Source organism: Cucumis melo, chromosome 8, assembly GCF_025177605.1.
Source record: "Cucumis melo cultivar AY chromosome 8, USDA_Cmelo_AY_1.0, whole genome shotgun sequence".
Classification (NCBI taxonomy): Eukaryota; Viridiplantae; Streptophyta; class Magnoliopsida; order Cucurbitales; family Cucurbitaceae; genus Cucumis; species Cucumis melo.
Genome location: NC_066864.1, coordinates 30046285 through 30066808, shown reverse-complemented (window position 1 = coordinate 30066808; position 20524 = coordinate 30046285). Strand labels below are relative to the sequence as shown.

Below are 20524 nucleotides of genomic sequence, written 5' to 3'. Positions count from 1 at the left end.
TTTTTTTTTTCTGGTTGGAAAAATATAATTTTTCAAAATTTTGTTTAGTTCTTTTTTTTTTTTTTTTTTATGAGTAGGTTATAATTCACTCTTACTCCTAAACTGTGATAGGACTAACGATGATTTAGTCTCTTAATTTTATAATTAGTATCAATTTTATATGGTACACCATTTCGTCCTACCTAAAAAAAAATAGAAGCCTCCGAACTATAGCTTAGAGAAAAAGAAAAGGGCAAGGATTAGTTAGAGAAGAAATAGAATTTCTTCTTTGTGCATTCTTTTTGCTTAATCCGCTTCTTTTCCATTTCATTTTGCAATATTCCACAAACACCAAATAGCTTAATTCGAATTTTTCTCGATACTTTCTAGAGCTTCGTTTCCTTTAAAATTAAATACAAGCTTCTTTAGAAAATATGGGTGTAGGGTTTAGGATGAGTTTTTTTTTTTTTTTTTTCATTTATTAAAAAACAGAATTTTGTTTTATCTCCCCTTTTCCATTGGAAAAATAAATAAAAAAATCATTTCATCCAACTGTTTTATACATTTTTTTTGTAGAACTTTAAAGTTTAAACAAAGAGGGAACCCATTCTTCTTCCCCTAAATCATACAACTACCAAGCTTGCTAAATTGAATTTTTAACCAAGCAGCTAAGTAATTGGAGGAGCAATGAAAATTACAGTCACTCACGTAATTAAAAAAAAATTAGGGTGATTAGGGTTTGCGCTACAACACAGGAAGTAACAAATTTGTGTTGAAAGAAAAATTAGTAGTAAAAACAAAAGGAAGAAATGAAAGAATTGTTAATCATAAAGTAGCAAATAACACCGTGGGTTTGGAGGAATTGCCATTTTTTGAGAATATATGATAAAAGGGGAGGAAACCATGGTTCACCGTTTTTAGTTTTCTACCTAAATCTTCCTTTTTATGTAATTTGTAGTTCACCGATTTTTTCTCTGACTAATGGTTTGTTTGCATTCACTTAAGAAAAAAAATATTTTTTAATAAATTTATTTTCGTTTAAACTCATTTATGTGAAAATAGTTTAAAATACACTAAAAAACTATTTTGGGTAGCTTTCAAGCATATTAATTTATTTCAAAATAACTTATTTTTTAAATTAAACACTTGAAACTGTAATTCGTCGTAGCATAAACTTTTGGTATTTTTCTTTTTCTCTTAAACGCATTTATGTGGTCTTTCAATTTCCAAGTAGGATGACATGTGCACCATCTCACCAATTCCATTATTAGGATAACAAAATATTTAACAAATAGACTAAATTGGTACCAATTAGAAAACTTAGAGACTAAATCGTTACCTTCGAAAGTTCATTGACCAAATTGTTACTTTTAAAAAAGTTTAGAGCCCAATATTGATTTTTAACTTTTTAAGTATGCATGCAAATTTGAACCTTTAACCTTGAAAAGTACATAATAGTTATTATTTTAGGGGATATTTAGTGTGTTAAATTGAACTCTAAAGTCGAGAGTTGATATATATCCTAAAGTTAGAAAGTTTTTGTTGGAGTATAGAGCTACTTAGTACATTAAAAGGATGTGCTTGAGGTGCATAATGGAGCAAGTTAGGGTTTGCAAGTTATTTTTAACCTTAAAAATATGTTTTTTTTTTCTGAAACTTACATAAATGTAACAAAACTGTAAACTATTTACGGTCTGTGTAACAAAGCCCATAGTTAACAATTTTTAAATATTCCAAGTTTGCCCTTCAATATTTCTTTTCTTCCTCGCATTCCCCCGTTTTCCTCTGCGATTTTGTCTTTCTTCTTTTCTCTTTTTTTTTTTCTGCGATTTCTTTCCATCATCTTTCTTATTTTTCAATTCTTTATTTATATCATTTAATCTTTCCATCGTTTTTCTTCTTTTTCTCTTCGTTTTTTTCGCTTCGATTTCTTTCCATCGTCTTTTTTTACGCACTTACATTTGGGTAACCAAATCTAAACAACTGTGTACTACAAAATAGCAAAATCTAAAATATCGTGTATAAAGAAGCTTGAAAAAAAATCATTTAGATTGAAGTAGCAAAATGTAAACGATCGTGTAAAAAAAATAAAAGATTGTGTGTAAAGAATCTTGAAAAAAAAATCATTTAAATTGGAGTAGCCAAATGTAAACGATCGTTTTAAAAAAAGTAAACGATCGTGTATAAAAAATCTTGAAAAAAAATCATTTGGATTGGAGTAGCCAAATGTAAACGATCGTGTAAAAAAAAGTAAACGGTCATATAAATAAATCTAAACGATCATGTAAAGAAATCTAAATGATCGTGTACCAAAAGAATATAAAAAATCGTGTACCAAATTTTTTTTTAAAAATCATTTAGATTAGGGTCCCCAAATCTAAACGATCTTGTAACAAAATTAAGTGATGCAATTGAAAAGATAAATTGTAACCATATCTAAACGATTGCGTATAAATTGTAGCCATATCTAAATGATCGCGTATAAATTGTAACATATCTAAACGATCGCGTTGTAGCCATATCTAAACGATCGCGTATAAATTATAGTCATATCTAAACAATCGGGTTGTAGCCATATCTAAATGATCGCGTATATATTGAACCATATCTAAACAATCGCTTATATTTTGAACCATATCTAAACGATCGCAAATATATTACGCGCGTGTTATTGACGGCGTAGTTGACGTGATATTTTTGGTATTTTATGGACCTCTGGGCTTTTTCCGTTTTTAGAATTATTTTATAGAGTGTAAATATTTTGTCGCTTTTTTATATTTTTTAAAAGACCCTTTTTTTAAATTTTCTTTGAGTTATTTTGTTTGCTTAATATTTTTGTTTTCCTTCTTAAAAAAAACTCTCTATATTTGTTTAACCTTCCAATTTGCACGTATTTTTTTTCAAATTTTTAACACTCAATCAAGATGACCATAACATATATTTTACGATTTTTTTACCTGCAACAAATGTACTTGAGGTAGAGAAAGTCATTTTTGTTTCATACAAGCAAGAAAATTACAATATATGTTTACGCAGGGATATACACACAGAAGATAAGTCATTTGACAAATTATGTAGATGTCCACAACCTTCAAAGGTAGAGAATATAAATTACAAGAAATTCAGTTTTTAGTGATGCAAAAAAATCATTGCTAAAACAAAAAAAAATGCCACTAAATGTATTATTGATGCCAAGCCCTGTGTCACTACAATTGTCGCAGTATTTGCGTATCTAAAAGTTAAAGCGGTGAAATGAACGTATGCCGCTAAAGGTGTACTTTTACTAACATAAACATGTTACTAAGTGCCTATCTTTGTAACGTATTGTTCACCATTATTTAATTTTACAGTGACATGATACATTCGTCTCTAAATGTTAAGTTTTTACAACATATAATATTGTTGCTAATGTTAATTTGTGACAATTAAAAATATCTTTGGCAACATATTTAAGCATCGATAAAATCAATATTTTGCGCAACTATATATTTGACGCTATTTTAAAAAAAAAAAAACTATGATTTACTAATGTTATATATGAAATGTCAATAAAAATATTTTTTAATTAAAAAATAATATCCAATTTACTAAATAAATATGTACGAGAAATTTTGGACCAATCACAAATTGTCACGTCATTTACCAAATGAAAGGCGAAAAATACAAAGAATTGAATTTAGAACTGATTAAAGTTGACATAAATTGAAATTGAAGACATAAATTGGTCAATTCTAATGATGTCACGTGTTTTCATCATGATCGTTGGATCAAGTTAATTATTTGGTCCAATTAAATATTCTTTATTTGAGTTGACCAAAAAATCGCAACTTTGAGAGAGCAAATGCAGACTCGTGAAACTGCTGAGTTGAGTCAAACTCCTGTTGTTAAAGCCGGTGACAAAGGAAAAGATGTGGTGCAAGAAAACAAACCACAACAACAATCAACTTTTGTTACTTCCCTCTCAGATTAGTAGCTACAAGATATGACCACGAACTCTAACAAAGTTCAATATGGAGGCTCATCTTAGACTTATTTCATGTACTCTAAGCCATACACCAAAAGAATCAACAACTTGAGAATGTCGCTTAGGTACCAACCTCCAAAATTTCAGTAGTTCGATGGAAATGGCAACTCGAAGCAACACATCGCCCACTTTGTCGAAACATGTGATAATGCAGGATCAAGAGAAGACCAACTAGTTAAGCAGTTTGTTCGAAGCTTGAAAGAGAATGCTTTCGAGTGGTACACAGACTTAAGCCCAAAGTGAATGATAGCTGGGAACAACCAGAAAGAGAGTTCTTAAATCGCTTCTACAGCACCAAATGCACCATAAGCACGATAGAACTTACAAAAACACAAAACAACGAAAGGGACAGCCAATTATCGACTATATTAACTGATGGAGAGCTCTGAGTCTTAATTGTAATGATCGACTCACCATAGGGGTGTAAGAATAACCCGACAACCCAAATAACCCAAATTACCCAACCCATATATTATAAGGGTTGGGTTGGATTATTTTAATATTTGGGTTGGATTGGGTTGGGTTATTCTTTTTTTTCAAGTTGGGTTAGGTCTCGGGTTGAGGTTTGAAAAATTCGACTCAATTCAACCCAACTCAACCCAAATTAATGATATTATATATATTTATACGAAGTTTTATAGTATGATGCTTGGAATGATTTTGGATTCTAGAAGTTTGATTCATATTTAACTCTTTTAAGTAATTCTAGATGTTTTAGAACTTTGTTTAGTATTATTATATTAATGTTGTACTTTACAGATGTTTTTGGATGTGTGGATTTATGAATATAGTGTTATAATGATTTTAAAATTTAACAAATATTAGGAATAAGAAAAAATTATACAAGTCAATAACCCACAACCCAACCCATATTTTTAGGGTTTGGTTGAGTTGGGTTGTGAATGTTTTTGGGTCATTTGGGTTGCCAACCTAACCAACCAGAAAATTTGGATTGATCCTAAAATACCTCAACTTAACCCAAGCCAACCCGTTTACACCCTTAACTTAAGAACTGTTTGCTATAGAAATGTGCACCCAAGGTATGCACTAGGAAATTCTTTACATTCTTTACGTGCTCAAGATAAGGGGTTTTGCATCGCTAGTAAAATGAACTAAGGATTTTCTTGTTCCTGAAGTAAAGAAGGATAAGAAAGAGATGAAGAGCACCAAAAAGATAGTGAACAACGCCGTAAAGGAATCTATACTCTTAAACACAACCTCGCTAAAGTTCTCCAAAAGAAAGGAAGTGAGAGCTCAAAAGAAAGATGATGGAGGTCAAGAAACGTTGCTTAACTTTGAAGGAAATATAGGAAAACGTTTACTGATTTCTTGATCTAGATATTGCAAACATGCTAGAGCAACTACTTGAGAAACAACTAATCCAGTTGCCGGAATGTAAATGACCTAACCAAGTATGAAAGTTAGATGATCTCAACTACTGCAAGTATCATTGGATCATTAGTCACACATTCGAGAAATGTTTTGTGCTTAAGCTAATTCTAAGGTTGGTTCATGAGAAAAAGATTGAGCTAGACTTGGAGGAAGTAGCTCAAAAAACCATATAAATTATAGTTATGATAATGTCGGATGCTCCTTCATCAACATCGATTTTCGTGCAAAGGGAAAGCTAGGTGCAATTCAAGACCTTTGAGCCTATAGTTGTCCAATTTTATTAGGTCGTCGCACCTAAAGATCGTCAAGAAAAAGAAAGACCGATCGAAGAAGACTATAAAGGGTGAATAATTATGACCCATTGAAAGAAAAGACAACCAACTCTCGCTCAAAAAGAGTCTTGCTCTTATCGAAATTATAGAAAAGGATATGGGGGCCAAAATAAGAAGAAGACTTGGAAGTCTAAGCTCGTGCAGGAGGAGGGCAAGGATTTCTTTTGACCTCGACGCTTAGTAACCTTGGCAGACTTCCTTACAACAAACTTTCTCTATGATCATCAGGAGGAAGTCCTAAAATTCGTTACCTGCCATATTATCAATGCAACAAAGGGAGAAAAACATCCCTCTAAGATCACCAGAGGAGGAGGGAATGTCAAAAGAACCGTCGATATGCAATGTGGATGATCTGTTATCACTTCCTCAAGAACCAAAAGCACCAATCCTTATTGTGTTGCGATGCCAAAAGACAAAAAGGTCCCTTTTCGTGAATGTGGCACAACGTCGTGATGCTCTAAACTTTTGACGGAACCCAGGTGCACAAGCATGGCCTGACGCTACAACTCCATTATTATTTTTTTTTTTTTGCACTAAATGCCCTAACCCCTAGCATAATTCCACATAGATCCATACCATGTAGGATTTTAGACACTCTTGAGAGGATTTTTTAGTATTGTGCTTATTAGGCTGTTAAACAATGTAATTGAGATCCAAAAGTGGTCAACGAAGGTAGACTTCTTTAATTGTAGGAACTTGAGAAGCTTAGATTGGAATCTTTTGAAATCCCTTGATTTACAAGGAAAGGGAAAAAGGCGTTCCATGACAAGATGATAACACCTAAAGAGTTTAAAGTTGGACAAAAAGTCCTCCTTTATAACTCTTAATTGAAACTGGTAAGTAAGCTTCATTCTAAATGGATAGGCCCTTTTTGTGTCACCTAATGTTTATCCTAATGGTGTAGAGGAAATTCAGACTTTAAAGTTTGGAAACTGGCAAAGAGTTTAAGGTGAATGGACACAAATTGAAGGTATTTCATGACGGGGATTCTCTTGAGTGTTTTGACTCCACATACCTGTTGGACTCACTAGTCTACATCTAAAAAGGAATTCGAGAATTGTCGAGCAACAAACTCTAAAAATTTGTCCTTCCCAGAAGGAGTCAAGCAACAAATATAATTGCTTTCCTAGGCTAGGTTAGTTTATCAGTAGGAGAAATTTTAATTAATAAGTTGGTTTAGGAGTAGATTAAATTAGTTAAAAATAGTTTAGTTTTATTGCTTTTTAAAATTTTTAATGTAAAAAAAAATTATAGGGCACAACGTCGCGACGTCGAGGTCATTGAAGCCCTCTGTGGGCCCAGTGCTTCCCAAGTGATTAGAGAGGGATTGCTATTTAGGATTAAGGGTACTAACCTTACACTTTCAAGCTAGATTTGGCACACTTTCTTGTGTGCTCAATTGATGTCCGTCACTCGGTTCTCCGATGTGACAAACGATAGAGCTTTGTTACTTTTTGTTTTAGCTAGTGGACTCTCGATAGATGTAAGAAAAATCATTTTTCATTCTATTAAGCTTACTTATAGGACACCCACCACTTATGGTCTTAGGCATCCATCCTTGATCACCGAGCTTTGCCGGCAAGCTGGGGTAGAGTTTGGAATAGATAAGGAGATGATATTCTCTAGGGCTTTCCTAAACAGATCCTTTGTATCTGCATTTCAAGGCCATGTAGAGCCAGAGCCCCATAGGGAACTTATTGGAGATAATGTACACTAAAAAGAGGTCGAAGGGGCAAAGGATTCTGGGCCTAAGGAAGGAGCCCCTATTGATAGTGATTGGACACCTCGTTGAGGATGTCGCCAATTGTAAAGTACTGTTTGTTAGGACAATGCTCGTAACACGCCCATTGCTCAATCAATTAGGTGAATGGAGAGATAGATGCAATTTTAGAACTGTTATTTCTCCATGATGCTTATCTTAGCTGGAGTCCATGATGTTTCTCCGATGAGCCCCAGTCCTCCAGAGACCGACCACGATGAGGAGTAGCTGACGATGCGTCTCGTGCCCCATTAGGTAGGTTTTTATTTTCTTGGACCATTTCTTTCCCTGATTTTGGTTTTACTTTTGAAGGGTTTGTCTTTTCTTTCTTTTCTCTTTTATTCTAGAGAGTGTCAACACTGCAGCCCGCCTTCCTGCTCTGCATCATCAAGGAAGGCTTTTTGTTTCCCTTTCAATTTGTCCATACTTACTTAATTGGATTTCCATTAGTGACAATGTGAATTTATAAGTTGGGGGTGGGATGTTTGTGATTTTGATTTTGCATTGTGTGTCTCTTTATAGCTAGGGTCCTTGAGTAGTGTGCTTAGACAATGTTGTGTGCTTTATTTGATGCTTGTTGTATTGCCTTGTGTCTTTCGATGATGTGCCCATGGTACACTCTTAGAACCATGCATGTATGAAGCATTATATAACAAAAATAAGCATGTTTTAAAATTAATATTCCCTTTCTCATGCACACTTAAGTCTTTAGCCTAATTATCCTAGTTCTTGCATGTTTATCGTAGCTTTATCGGGTCCATATGTTCGCGTTACCCTAAAAGACCTTCCTAGAGTCAATTTAGTAAGGCATGTGTAAGGACTAAACCAACCAATTTTCCCACTTTTCGTCAAATAAAATGAAAAAAAAAAACCAACTTAGTGTTAGTGTCGAGAAAATCTACCTAGTGTGAATCGGGCTTTGTATGGGTCTTGTCCAAAATCTTTACTCTAAAATCTAAATGAGAGCAAGATTTCGGAATAAGCAAATCAATATATATATAAGAGAAGCAAAAAAAAAAAAAAAAGAATAAAGAACGAAAAAGGAATAGGACATGAAGTTAGTTTGCCCTAAGTGCTTGACATTACCAAGGCATTGGGGAGTTGCATTTAAATCTTACTTTTTGCTAAAGTAGGGAAAAGAGAATTGAGAATCCTTTAAATCTAATCCTGATTTTGCTTAGACTTGAGTAGAAGGGTTTTAGACTTGTTTATTTATGAATGGATATGAAGAAAGAACTCTACTTTGTGTATCAATTGATTGCTTATTCTTAGATTATAATGGAGATTGCATATTTAGTTCTTATTGATCGTTAATACATGAGAAAGAAACTTGATAACTTAATAAGCTATTCTCTTTTACTGCATGTTCATTATATCTTACTTAGGATGATCAAAATTTGAGTTGGGGGTAATGATCGCGACGAAAATACGCTATCTTATTCTACTTAAATCAAATTTTGGTATTTAACGTCTCTATTATGTGGTTTTGTAGCTATTGAGTTAATCCATGTCATTTTTGAATGTTCATTTCAAGACTAAACGAGCCTGATTCCAGGTTCTGAGCATTATCGAAGCAATAATTCGTTGTTCAGAAAATATGAGGCTCGACATCACTACACTCTACAACACTAAACGTGGAGTCGAAAAGAAAAATGCCACGATTTTAGGCAATGGGCACGGTGTCGCGACGCTAGCTGCTTTGCTATAAGATAGAAAGGTCCCTTTTCATTAATGTGGCAAGTTTGAGGCTCGACATCGCGACACTCTATTACACTAAACGTGGTGTCGAAAAGCAAAATGATACGATTTTGGAAAATTGGCATGGTATCATGACGCTAGCCGCTATGCTGAAAAATAGAAAGGTTCCCTTTTGGGCAATTGGCGCGATGTCGCGGTGCTAGCCGCTATGTTTATAGATAGAAAGGTCCCTTTTCGTTAATGTGGCACGACACCGTGGCGCCCAATTGTGACGCTACCCTTAGGCACCGCAACATTCCAAACTTTTAACAGAACTTGAACGTGCATGCATGGTCTGGTGCTGCAACACTGCTTTACGATGCTGTTAGGTTTTTCTATACTAAATGCCCTAGCCGCCAACACAGATTCATACACAGAATTGTAAACACTCTTGAAAGGATATTTTCGCACTCTTTTGTTCCATTGATTTTGATATGAAACCCATGGGCATTGGCTTTAAGCACCGTGTTAAACAACAAGACTCAAAGAACACAACCCCAACAGCCCCAAAATTGATTCGATTTCAACCCCTAAGATAGGCTAGATTCAAGTTACTTAGGTGATCTAGAAACCAAGGATTGGAAAAAGTTAGAAACTCCCATCAACCCTCGATCTTCAAAACACTCCACAAGCAAGAAGGATCAATCCTTACTTGAATGCTCCAAATATTCATGCATTCTATTACAAGAACACACAAGAACAAAATTCTACATTTTAGATTTTTAAATATCATCCATCCCAATTCTATCACAAGAACAAAATGAAAAGTCACAACATTTAATTTTATGCCCTTTCAGCTATTATAATAAATGAAAACACATTACATTAAATAAACACATAATTCCTTAAACATTTAATTTTATGACATTTGGGTTGTCCAAATAACTTTTCAACTTCCAAGTATTGCATCTCTTCAACTTTTTCATTTGATTCAGCTCTGATTTCTTGATTCGTATCAGATTTGAAGACTCTCTTTGATTATTTTTTATGCTTTTGAAGAAGTATCGAGGCTAAGGTATTTCTATCTAGCTCGGGATTTTAGATTTATCTTTTGATTGACATTCTTGAGATTTTGAATATTTATCTTTTGGAAACTATTTGACAATTAAATTCATGCCTTGGCTTATTTTTTAGATTGATATTTGGGAATACTTAGCACTTTATGTTTAATCTAGGCCTAATCCTAACCCATAATTGTTAGGCAAAGATTGCATGATAATGAAGGTTAAGTTAGAATTGTTCATTGATTAGGCTATTCCAATATAATGATATTTGTCTAATTAGCTTATGATTGAATTCATATCGAACATTCAATTAGGCAATTCAAAATTGTTTGATGACTTAGTTCTTGCCCCATATCTTAACGCTTATTGATTTGCATGCTTATATAAGATGCTTCATCTAAACATAAAAATTGATTCGAATCGTAGAATGCCACTCTAGCTTCTTTAGACGTGATCGACTAAAAAATTGTTTACAGTTTGCTAAGGATACAATATGAATGACGAATCAATAATTGAATGTTAATTAAAAGTGAATCAAAATAAATCTAGGACTAGGTGTTTTGTTTCATCGATAAATATCATCACCACCATCTTTAGATTTGTGTTCTTGCATTTTACTTCAATTACTCTTAATTAATCTGTTCTAATTCAGCAATCCCCCTATTGGTTACCTTGCAACTAGAGGTTATTAAAGAAAAATCAATTGGTTCTCAATGGTTCAACCTGTTACTAGGTTAATATATACTACAGAATTGATGTGAGAAAAGGAACAATTATTTGGTTTAATTGAAAACTTACGCAATTTTTGGTCGATCAATGTTATTTTTGTGCCCATGACTACCATCGTCGAGTTGTGTTGTTTGAGGGACTCTTTTTGTTTTGTTTTGTTTTTATTTTGTATACTTATTTTGGGTGTTTTGGTAATTACTTGAGGCTAAAAATGTCCAAGAAACGGGCGAGACTGGGGATGTCATTGCCCGGGTCCTCGTCCCTACCCCCTATGACATTCTTTAGAATTACCGTGGAGATCGAGGTAGAGATTCTTTACAAGGAATTTTTTTCCATTATTTTAAAAAACAATAATTTAAATTACTAATGTGAGCAAATTTTAATTAAATAATTAACTATATCACTAAATTGTTTGTTATGATTAGTTTTATGAGAAATTTTGAATTTAAAGATAAATTACTCAAAATTTATTCTAAAAAATAATCTGACATTTTTTTTAGAGAAACTAATCAACCCTTTTAACAGAAAGAAATAAAAATAAACTATAATATAAATTTAAATATTTAATTCAAACATACTTGATTAATAAAATATAAATTTAATATGTATACTAATAATAACAGCAACATAACATTAAATAATTATACTAAAAAGTAAAAGAAGTTAATTGCAACTAAAACGGGAAACGAGGCCAGGTTGGAGGTAAGGACAAGAAATACATTCTCCCTTCTCCTTTCCGTGAATTTTTTCCTCATTTTCTCTCTAATTGGAGAATCCTCATTCCGTTTAGGGTGGGACCTTCCCGTGGAAATTGAACATATCTACTGAAGTTTGTATTTGCAAAATTCAATCAGTTTTGTCCTAAAGATGTATTTGAATATCTTGAGTTGTGGAAGTAAAGATTAGTTTGTATTATTTAATGAGCATCTTGTATTTTTCTTTCTTTTTTTTGTTTTTATTTTTATTTTTATGTATATGGTTTTCTTCTTCTTCTTTTAATTTCCTAGCTTTTGCTTATGCTCTGATGGTATATTAACCTCGGGTTATGAGTTATATATATATATATATATATATATATATATATATATATATATATATAATTGTGATTAAATAATTGTGAAAAAAGATGTTTTTTGAGGAGACATTAAAACAAAGGTAGAGTCCACTATGGAGTACAACTATGGACGTGTGAAAGCAATTTTGATATGTGTAATGTGTGAGGAGAAGAGGACACAGTTGCCTGGAAGTTGCAAAGACATCGTTGGACGACAACAACGATTCTTCCTGCCGACCTAAACCAAACGTAAAATATGAGGTTAAAAAACCATCTATTCTTTTTCCCTAAATCTTCTTTAATTTATATCGGTTTAGTTGTAACAACGTTGATTATATCTATTTGATAACTATTTTATTTGTTGTCTTCTACTTTTAAAAATTAAACATATATTTCTTTATTTCTTATAATAATTTACATTTTTCTAAAAGTAAAATTGTTGAGTTCATATGTAGATATCAAAATCAAGAATAAAATTTAAAAAATCATTTCTCGTTGTTTTCAAATTTTGACTTAATTTTTTAAATCATTCTTAAAAATAGGTAAAAGAAAAAAAGAAATTAAGTGATAGAAATAGGATATCAAAATAAATAACAAAGCATTGAAAAGCTTGAGAAATAAGTGTTTACAAGCATGGTTGAAAAGTATTATTTAGAGGCTTAATTTTTAAAAAAATCACAGAAATCAAAATCTATTTCTTTAAAACAAACAAAAATCCAATTGGTTTGCTTCATTGGATGATAATTTCGGTTTTAGTTTTCTGCTTCTTAAAATCTATCATCTTTCTTCCAAATCCTTTTCATTCTTTTTTATCAAAAGGACACTTTGATTTCTAATCAAATTTTAAAAACAAAAGATATTTTTTTAAAATAAAAATAATCTTTTTTAAAACAAATTCTTTTGGAAATTACTTCCATTTTTAAATGAAAAAATTTGTGAATAAAAATAGTATTTATAAGCTTACTTATTGAAAAAAACATAAATAAAAAAATAAATTGATTATCAAACGTGGATTTAGAAAACAAATCCTTGCTTTTAAAAAGCATTATTTTAAAAATTTGACCAATACTTCAAAATTCAATTCATTACATAAAAAAATTGAAAATCATGGCATGAGAAAAAAAGAAATATATATAGAACTAAATAATAACTTTAGCATGCAACAATTAAACCATTCTACCATCATTTAATCTTGGTAGCAAAAAAAAGTAATTAAGATTTAATGAAAATTTCAACTACACATAAAATACAGCCATTATGTCTTATCATTAATACTTAATTTTAATAAGATAGTTCACAGAAAGGATTAAGTTACAAAATTTGAAAATATAAAAACTAAATTACGATGGACTTTTAAACATATAGAAAGCAAATTGATAAAAACTAGGATTGAGGACTAAACTATTAGCTTCTAAAAGATTAAGGAGATTAAGCACGATTTTCTTAATAAAAATATATTAAGTAAATTAAAATTTTGCTTCATATGATTTTGAAACTTCAATTTATAGGTTAGAATATAATTTTATTTCAATGGGTCAATTTTAAAGTTTCAATTTGATTTTCTCTTTACCATTATGATATTGAAACTTTCCTTTACTTGCTATTTGACTTGGAGTATATAAATAATTCCTTTAGAACATAATTCCAAAAATGTCCTTATTATTGTTAAATAACTATATTATAATTTAAGATTGACTAAAACATAAAAGAAAATAATTAAAATTTTCAAATGGGTAAAACGAGTCATAAATACCAAATTAAAATATCAACCATAATAAAAAAAAATATAAAATATCAACCTAAGCTCAATTATATGATTAGGGCATTATTTCAAATTTTCACAACAAACCTAAAAGAGAAAATATTATTTTGTCAATTTAAGAAAGTTTTTCTTACGAGATTCTCTTACAAAAAGATTATTTTATTTAGTAAAAATAATTTTGTTAAGGAAATATTTTATATGACAAAGATTTTATTCTTTCAAAGTATGCATAGTGTTCTCGCCTATATACATCCGAATTGAAACAAAGGCAGTACAACACTCACGCATCTCAATGTTATAGTTCATAGCAAACTTCTGAGAAAAGAAAAGAACTGTGTAAGTCTGCTTAGAAAAACAGTTGGTTGTTTTGTATATCTTGATTGAAGAAACAGATGTGTGCAATGTTCGCATTGTGTTCGTGAATTGTTAAAAGACGTTTAATTAAGGGGGGGGGGGAATTTCCAAATACTCTCTGAATTATCAAGCTAGAAGAAATACTGAAAGAGGAAAAGTATATCTTATTTAATTTATTTTAAGTGATCTAGGTTAATTTGTTATTAGCATCACTTACAGTATTGAGCATTAAATTGACTGTATCTTTGTACTAAAGATCATAAAATTGTTGTTATGATCTAAATCAAATTAACTAAAGATCATAAAATTGTTGTTATGATCTAAATCAAATTAATAAAAGCCCTAGCTTTGGGCCAAGGACCCCCCAGACGTAGATGCTATGTTATCGAACTGGGTTAACAATCTTGTGTGTTTATTTTGTTAACTTCTTTATCTGAACTAGGCGCATTCTCTTTTGGTTAACTGAAGGTTCATTTGATTTATTGTTGTTGACGCTTTCCTTGTGTTATCATTATCAATTAAATAAAATCAAGTATAACTCAATTAACATAACACCAAATTGAAAAATTGTCAATGGTTGGATTTTCATTATACAAAACTAGCATCCTTCCTAAACAATTGTTCAAACATTTTTTGATCCATCTTGAATAAGATCGACCACCGAGAATATTATAAAAAATTAAAAAACTTTGAACTTATCCATTGTTTTGGGTCCTAATGCATCTAGGTAGAAATTATAGGGGGATTCCAACTATTTTCTCAAAATTTTCCAAATTTATATATATATTTAAAAAGAAAAAACAAATTTGGTTACTGACCAACTATTATATATCATTCTTATGTTTTTAAAATAATTTGATTTAAAAGAATAAATTGAAACTATATAAGATTCGAGATTATTTGAAAAAATTACAATCTCGGTTAATCTTCACCAAGATGTACCGAGAATGCTCGAAACAATTAATGGTTTGGGAATGTTTCGGGCATTACAGTGCATCTCAGTAGAAATTAACATAGATTCTAGAAATTTTTTCAAATCTGAAAAAACACTAAGATAATCAATTAAACTTTTAGTTAATACTAAAGCTAATAACAGTTGTAATAGCTAGAGGGACAGCCGTAAAGAATAACACAAGAACATCTGGGAAGCTGCGTACAGCCCTGATGTGTAATTTTATTAAGATTCACTTTAGTCAATATACATCGATACAACATCTGTACTCTGTTCAACTATATGACTATATAACATGTGTATCGGCTTCCGACTTTAGGCTCCCCCTGAATGCATGAGTAACTCTCCTCAATGAGGTCTGACTTCAGGCTTCCTCTGAATGCATGAGTGAATGTCTTTGATGATATATTTATATAATTCTAAAGATTACTGTGACCACGCAAACCACTGTCTCGTCCTTTTTATTACTCATCAACAATATCAAGTTAGATCAACAAGATGATTTTACAGTCATAAGATCATTATACCTTTTTGTTCTGAGAGTCAGCAAGCAGTTCTTCACAAACAAAACCTTCTCCATAAAAGAATATTTTCTACTTTTTTTCTTTTTCGCACACCGAAATCCTCAATATACCAACCTATTTATGCATATATATTATATGTATAAATCTTCTTTTCTTTTAAAGATAATTAACAAGATTCCTAAAATAATGGGAAATCTTTTATCTCTTGAATATATCATCTTTTAATTAATTCATTAATCAAAGATATATCTTATCTTTTAATTAATCAAGGATATTTAGTCAAATATATTCCCATTTTAGACAAAATCTTCAACAAACTCCCCCTTTTGTCTAAAAAGAATTTCTTTTGTGGTTCAACTGTTGAAACTAACGAATGATAACAATGTGTTGCGTAACACCAACTTCAGCACTTACGAAAACTGATGAATTCATTTCCAAAAAAGACTTCTCATAACACGAACAGAACATTTTCAATTTCTTCAGTCATAAAAAAGAACAACAAAACTACATTTGTTACTGAAGCCGATAATGAGAATCGGTCAAATCCCAGGATGCCATATATCCTTGTCCATTCCTTATTCTGAACTTGGATTGGATGACAATGCCAAATCAATTGCCGACCTATTGACATTAGCAATAGGTCAAATCCCAGGATGCCACATATCCTATCCATTCCTTACTCTGAATTTGGATTGGATGACAATGCCAAATCGATCGCCGACCTATTGACATCAGGGTCACATCACTGTTTCTCGATGAAGTAGGCTCTAGTCACTTAACAATTCCTCGTGTAGTCACTTCATGTCGCGTAAAAATTTCATTGCGTAGCCCATTCTCATCATAGAACGCGACATGTAGTTGCTTCATAATGCACCAGTCGCCAAGTCTCATCACACATGGTCTCATCGCATAACTAGTCTTGTCACGTGAAATCTCAATGTGTTACTTCATGACGCAGTCGGGGTCTCACATATTATGTTTAAATTCAATATTTAAATTTAGATTATATATGCGAATAATTTTTTTTGATAAGATATATGAGAATAATTTGATTTGTTTAATTTTTTCTAATTAAAGTTTATTAATTTTTAAGTCAAAATTTGACTAATTTATCCTTAAATTCAATTGTCATATAAAATTAACCGTAGCAAACAATTTAGTGGATTTAATTATTTAATTAGAATTTTTCTTAATTAATTATTTAAATTAATCAACATTTTTTAAAAGGAAAAATTTCGGTGGAAAACCCGATCCTCGTGAATACATCGAAATGAGAAGTGGAAAGGGAGATAGGGAATGATATCCTGGCCCCGTCGGGTAAGACATCTTAGTAATCCCACCGAGGTGCAACAAGAATGCCAATAACAATCGATTGAATATTGTTTGAATGACTTTTAAAGAGGGGCTAGTTTTGTAAAATAAAAATCCAACCACTACAATTTCTCGCGACATTTGTGGTTTGAATTTCCCACTTTAATTGAACTAAAAAAAGTTAAAAAAAAATTAAATTAAAAAGTTGAAAAATTGAAGTAAAAGAAAAAAAAAGTAAACCATAAATAAATAACAATAAAAGAAACACGTTTTTGTTTCCCACCCACAAAATTCAAAAAAGAAAAAGAAAAACAACAATGAAAAAGGGGCAAAATAGTAAATTAGAAACGAACAAAGGCCAATGATTTTTCAGGTAGGAACGTGGCATGTTCCAATTCCCTTATGATAAGGATTGGTCGAAGTCAACCAACAACGACCACGCGCTTTGTATCTGACTCCACGCGCCTCATTTGGATACAAAATCTGTTTTTCTCCGCCTATAAAAATGGCTTCTCTACTTCAATTTCCTTTATCCCATTTGTGGACTTTGTTGAAATTGTTTCTCTCACGAAAAGGATAAGACTTCCAAATTTCTCACTGTTTTTTCCAACTGGGTCTCTCCGATCTGGTAAATTTTTCTTCTCTAATTCCGTTGAATTTCGTCTCTTGTTTTTCGTTTTCTGTTTCGATCTCGAGAATACCGGAGGAATAGGATGATGATGTTGATGAAATTGAAAGGAAATTTTCGGATTAGATCTGTGCGTTTGGTGTTGCTTTAGATGCGGAGAGTATGGCGGTGATGTTTGTGATTGTGAATCTACGGGGTTTTTTTTTTTTTTTTCTTTTTCTTTTTTTTTATTGGATCGGGTTGTGGTTTCCTTTGATTTCTTGATCTGCGATCTGTGTGGTTTTGATTCGTTGAAGAATGTTTAAATCTACTTGTTCTTCGTTGTTTCTTTGCGATCTGATTTCTGGAGCCGGGTTTGGAATCTTTGCGGACAGGGGAATTTCTTCATTTTTTTGTATGAAAATTTGATTCGATTTATCTAGATTGGAGTTTCAATTTCGCGTTCTCTTTTGTTGATCGGGATTTCTGATCTGTCGATCCGGAATCTTGTTATTGTTTCGTTTTTGTACTAGGGTTTCATCATGTAAATTTGGTGATTTCGATATGGTCTAATCCTAATTTGGATCAGAAGAAGAATGCACTTAGGTTTTGAATTGATTGATCTGGATGACTGGAATCGGATTTGTTCTTAATACTTATTCGTGTAGTTTTTGTTTTTAAGCTTACAAACACAAAGTTTTGAAGATTAAAGTAATTTATTCTTTAGAATCCTGTGAATCGAATCTTTTATGAATGATTTTGAGAACCAAATCATTATCAAACTGGGTCTAAGCTAGTACAATCTTAGCAAGTTTTATGAACAGAATGAAATTGATTGCTCTACTTTTCTCATTTGTTGAAGTTTGTTGTAGCTCCATGTTCTATATTTTGTTGATAGTTGATTTTGTTTGTTGTTCAAAAGGTCCGTAGATCAGTTGTATAACCACATTCCAAAACAATGGCTCTAGCATCTGTTGAAGGAAGTTCAAAGCTAAACCCGAACGCCCCGCTTTTCATCCCAGCCGCATACCAGGTGGAGGATTTCTCCCCACAATGGTGGCAACTGGTGACAACCTCGACATGGTACCGTGATTACTGGCTGAGCCAACACCAGGAAGAGAGCGACTTCTACATCGATGGTGAAGGTGAAGATGATTTCAGCAATGACATTGCTGAATTCCTTCCAGAAGCGTTCGATCTCGATGCGAATGAAGAACTCCGTACCATGGAAGCTGAATTCGAGGAGTTCATTCAAGCTTCTCTTAATGAAGGGTATCACCCAGAGAAGTAGGTTGCCTTCTAAAAGCTGACCCAAAAAAGAACTTCCTTCGTTGATCAGCTTGCATTTTCAGGTTTTTACCATGTTGATAAGCATAAGAAGCAAAATCTGCAGGTTTTTCTTTTTCTTTTTTTTTTTTCTTTCTTTCTTTCTTTTTTAAAGTAACTTGTGTACAAAGCAAAGTTGCTAGTTTTGCAACTTTTGCAAACCCCACTTGTTCATTATTGTGCATCTTACTTTATAAGTGTCCAAAAAAAGTGTAAAAAAAAAAGGAAAATAGTTTTTAATGAGAAAGAGATATTGATTCTCTAGGTTTTCATTTTTTATTATGATGGTGTATCACTTTCACTTGTTACGTGTTTTTATATTATGATGATTAATAATAGGATTGTCGAGTGAAATAGTTTTCTTTTGGAGAATGACAAAATTGTTTTGAAATTAGGCAAATGACGTTCAAAATATGATGTTTTCCATAGTTTATCCACCTTCTTCACATTTGACGATGGTGGAAAAATTCTGGAAAATATCAAATGGACCAAAATACCTACGCAAAAAATATGCATAAATTGAAATAAAACCAAAGAAACCAAATCATAGCAATTAAGATTTACATTTTATCATTTCCACTAATTAAATAACAAATTACCAATTTTATTTCCACTAGTTATGAAACACGTTATTTTTCTTTTATGTGATGCAATATTTTTTGGTGTTTTCTAGAATAATTAAAAAAGAACTATTTAAGATAAAGAATCGTTAAATGACAAAAAAAAAAAAAAATCACACACTTGATTTTTCAAAAGCGTAAATAATTATATATATTACGAAGTTTCACAGAACAATGTATTGTTTCACCTTATTAATTACTACTTTCATTTGCATTTTCTCTTTTAAGTTTTAGATCTGATAAGGTTATTTATTATTTTTTAAGTAGTTTTGTCCGATTATTTATTTTGTTTTTCTTTTACACATAGATCTAATACACATTGGAATAATCAATGCATCCTAGGAAATCCTCCATAAATAGATGCATCATTCTATCTCAAAGAGTAGTTGACATCAATCAAACTCTAAAAGTCATGTTAACTTCTTTCAAATAAATACACCTACACTCGAAAAATCACTATACTTGATGAAGAGCAACACTCGAAAAATAATAATCACTGGACGAAGGGAAATATGAGAATTCATATAAAATATTCTCCCTACATAACTTTTTCTTTTTTAATATAGTAGATATTTCTTTTTTGTTAGTACCGAAAATGTGTTATCTAATCTCGCTTAATTCAAAATCATTTTATGATTTTAAGTTTCTATTTTGCTACTTTATTGATCGTAAGCTAATCAAGAGTGGTATTTGATATTTATGTCAAATTGGAGCTTAATTGAGGGAAGACGAAGTCAATAAGCATCAACTGGGAGACAAGGAGCATGAAGAGGCCAAATTTGGGCTCTGCCTTGCAGCATTACAGTGCCTTACGATGCTATGAGGAAGCAGCCTTACCGTTTGTGAAATGCACACAGTGCCGCGACACTTCGATATATTTGTTCGTGCAAAAATTTCTCAGTGTTGTCACACTTTTATATATTTGATTTCTGCCACCTAGGTCATTTTAGCTTCCATCCGAACCAACTAAAACATGATTTCTCTCCAACTTTCCCCTTTTTTTCAGTTATGTTTAGGTACTCAAACATCCTTCATCGTTTAGTATGTGTGGATGATCA

General features: G+C 31.8%; 1 protein-coding gene across 1 annotated transcript; it reads left to right on the top strand.

The window, feature by feature from the left end:
• Window positions 1–17388: 17388 nt before the first annotated feature.
• LOC103491162 (protein EARLY RESPONSIVE TO DEHYDRATION 15) lies at window positions 17389–19128 on the top strand. The gene is made up of 2 exons (XM_008450993.3): window positions 17389–17541; window positions 18443–19128. The coding sequence occupies exon 2, from the start codon at window positions 18479–18481 to the stop codon at window positions 18809–18811; it is 333 nt and encodes a 110-aa protein (XP_008449215.1). The 5' UTR covers window positions 17389–17541; window positions 18443–18478; the 3' UTR covers window positions 18812–19128.
• The last annotated feature ends 1396 nt before the right edge of the window (window positions 19129–20524 follow it).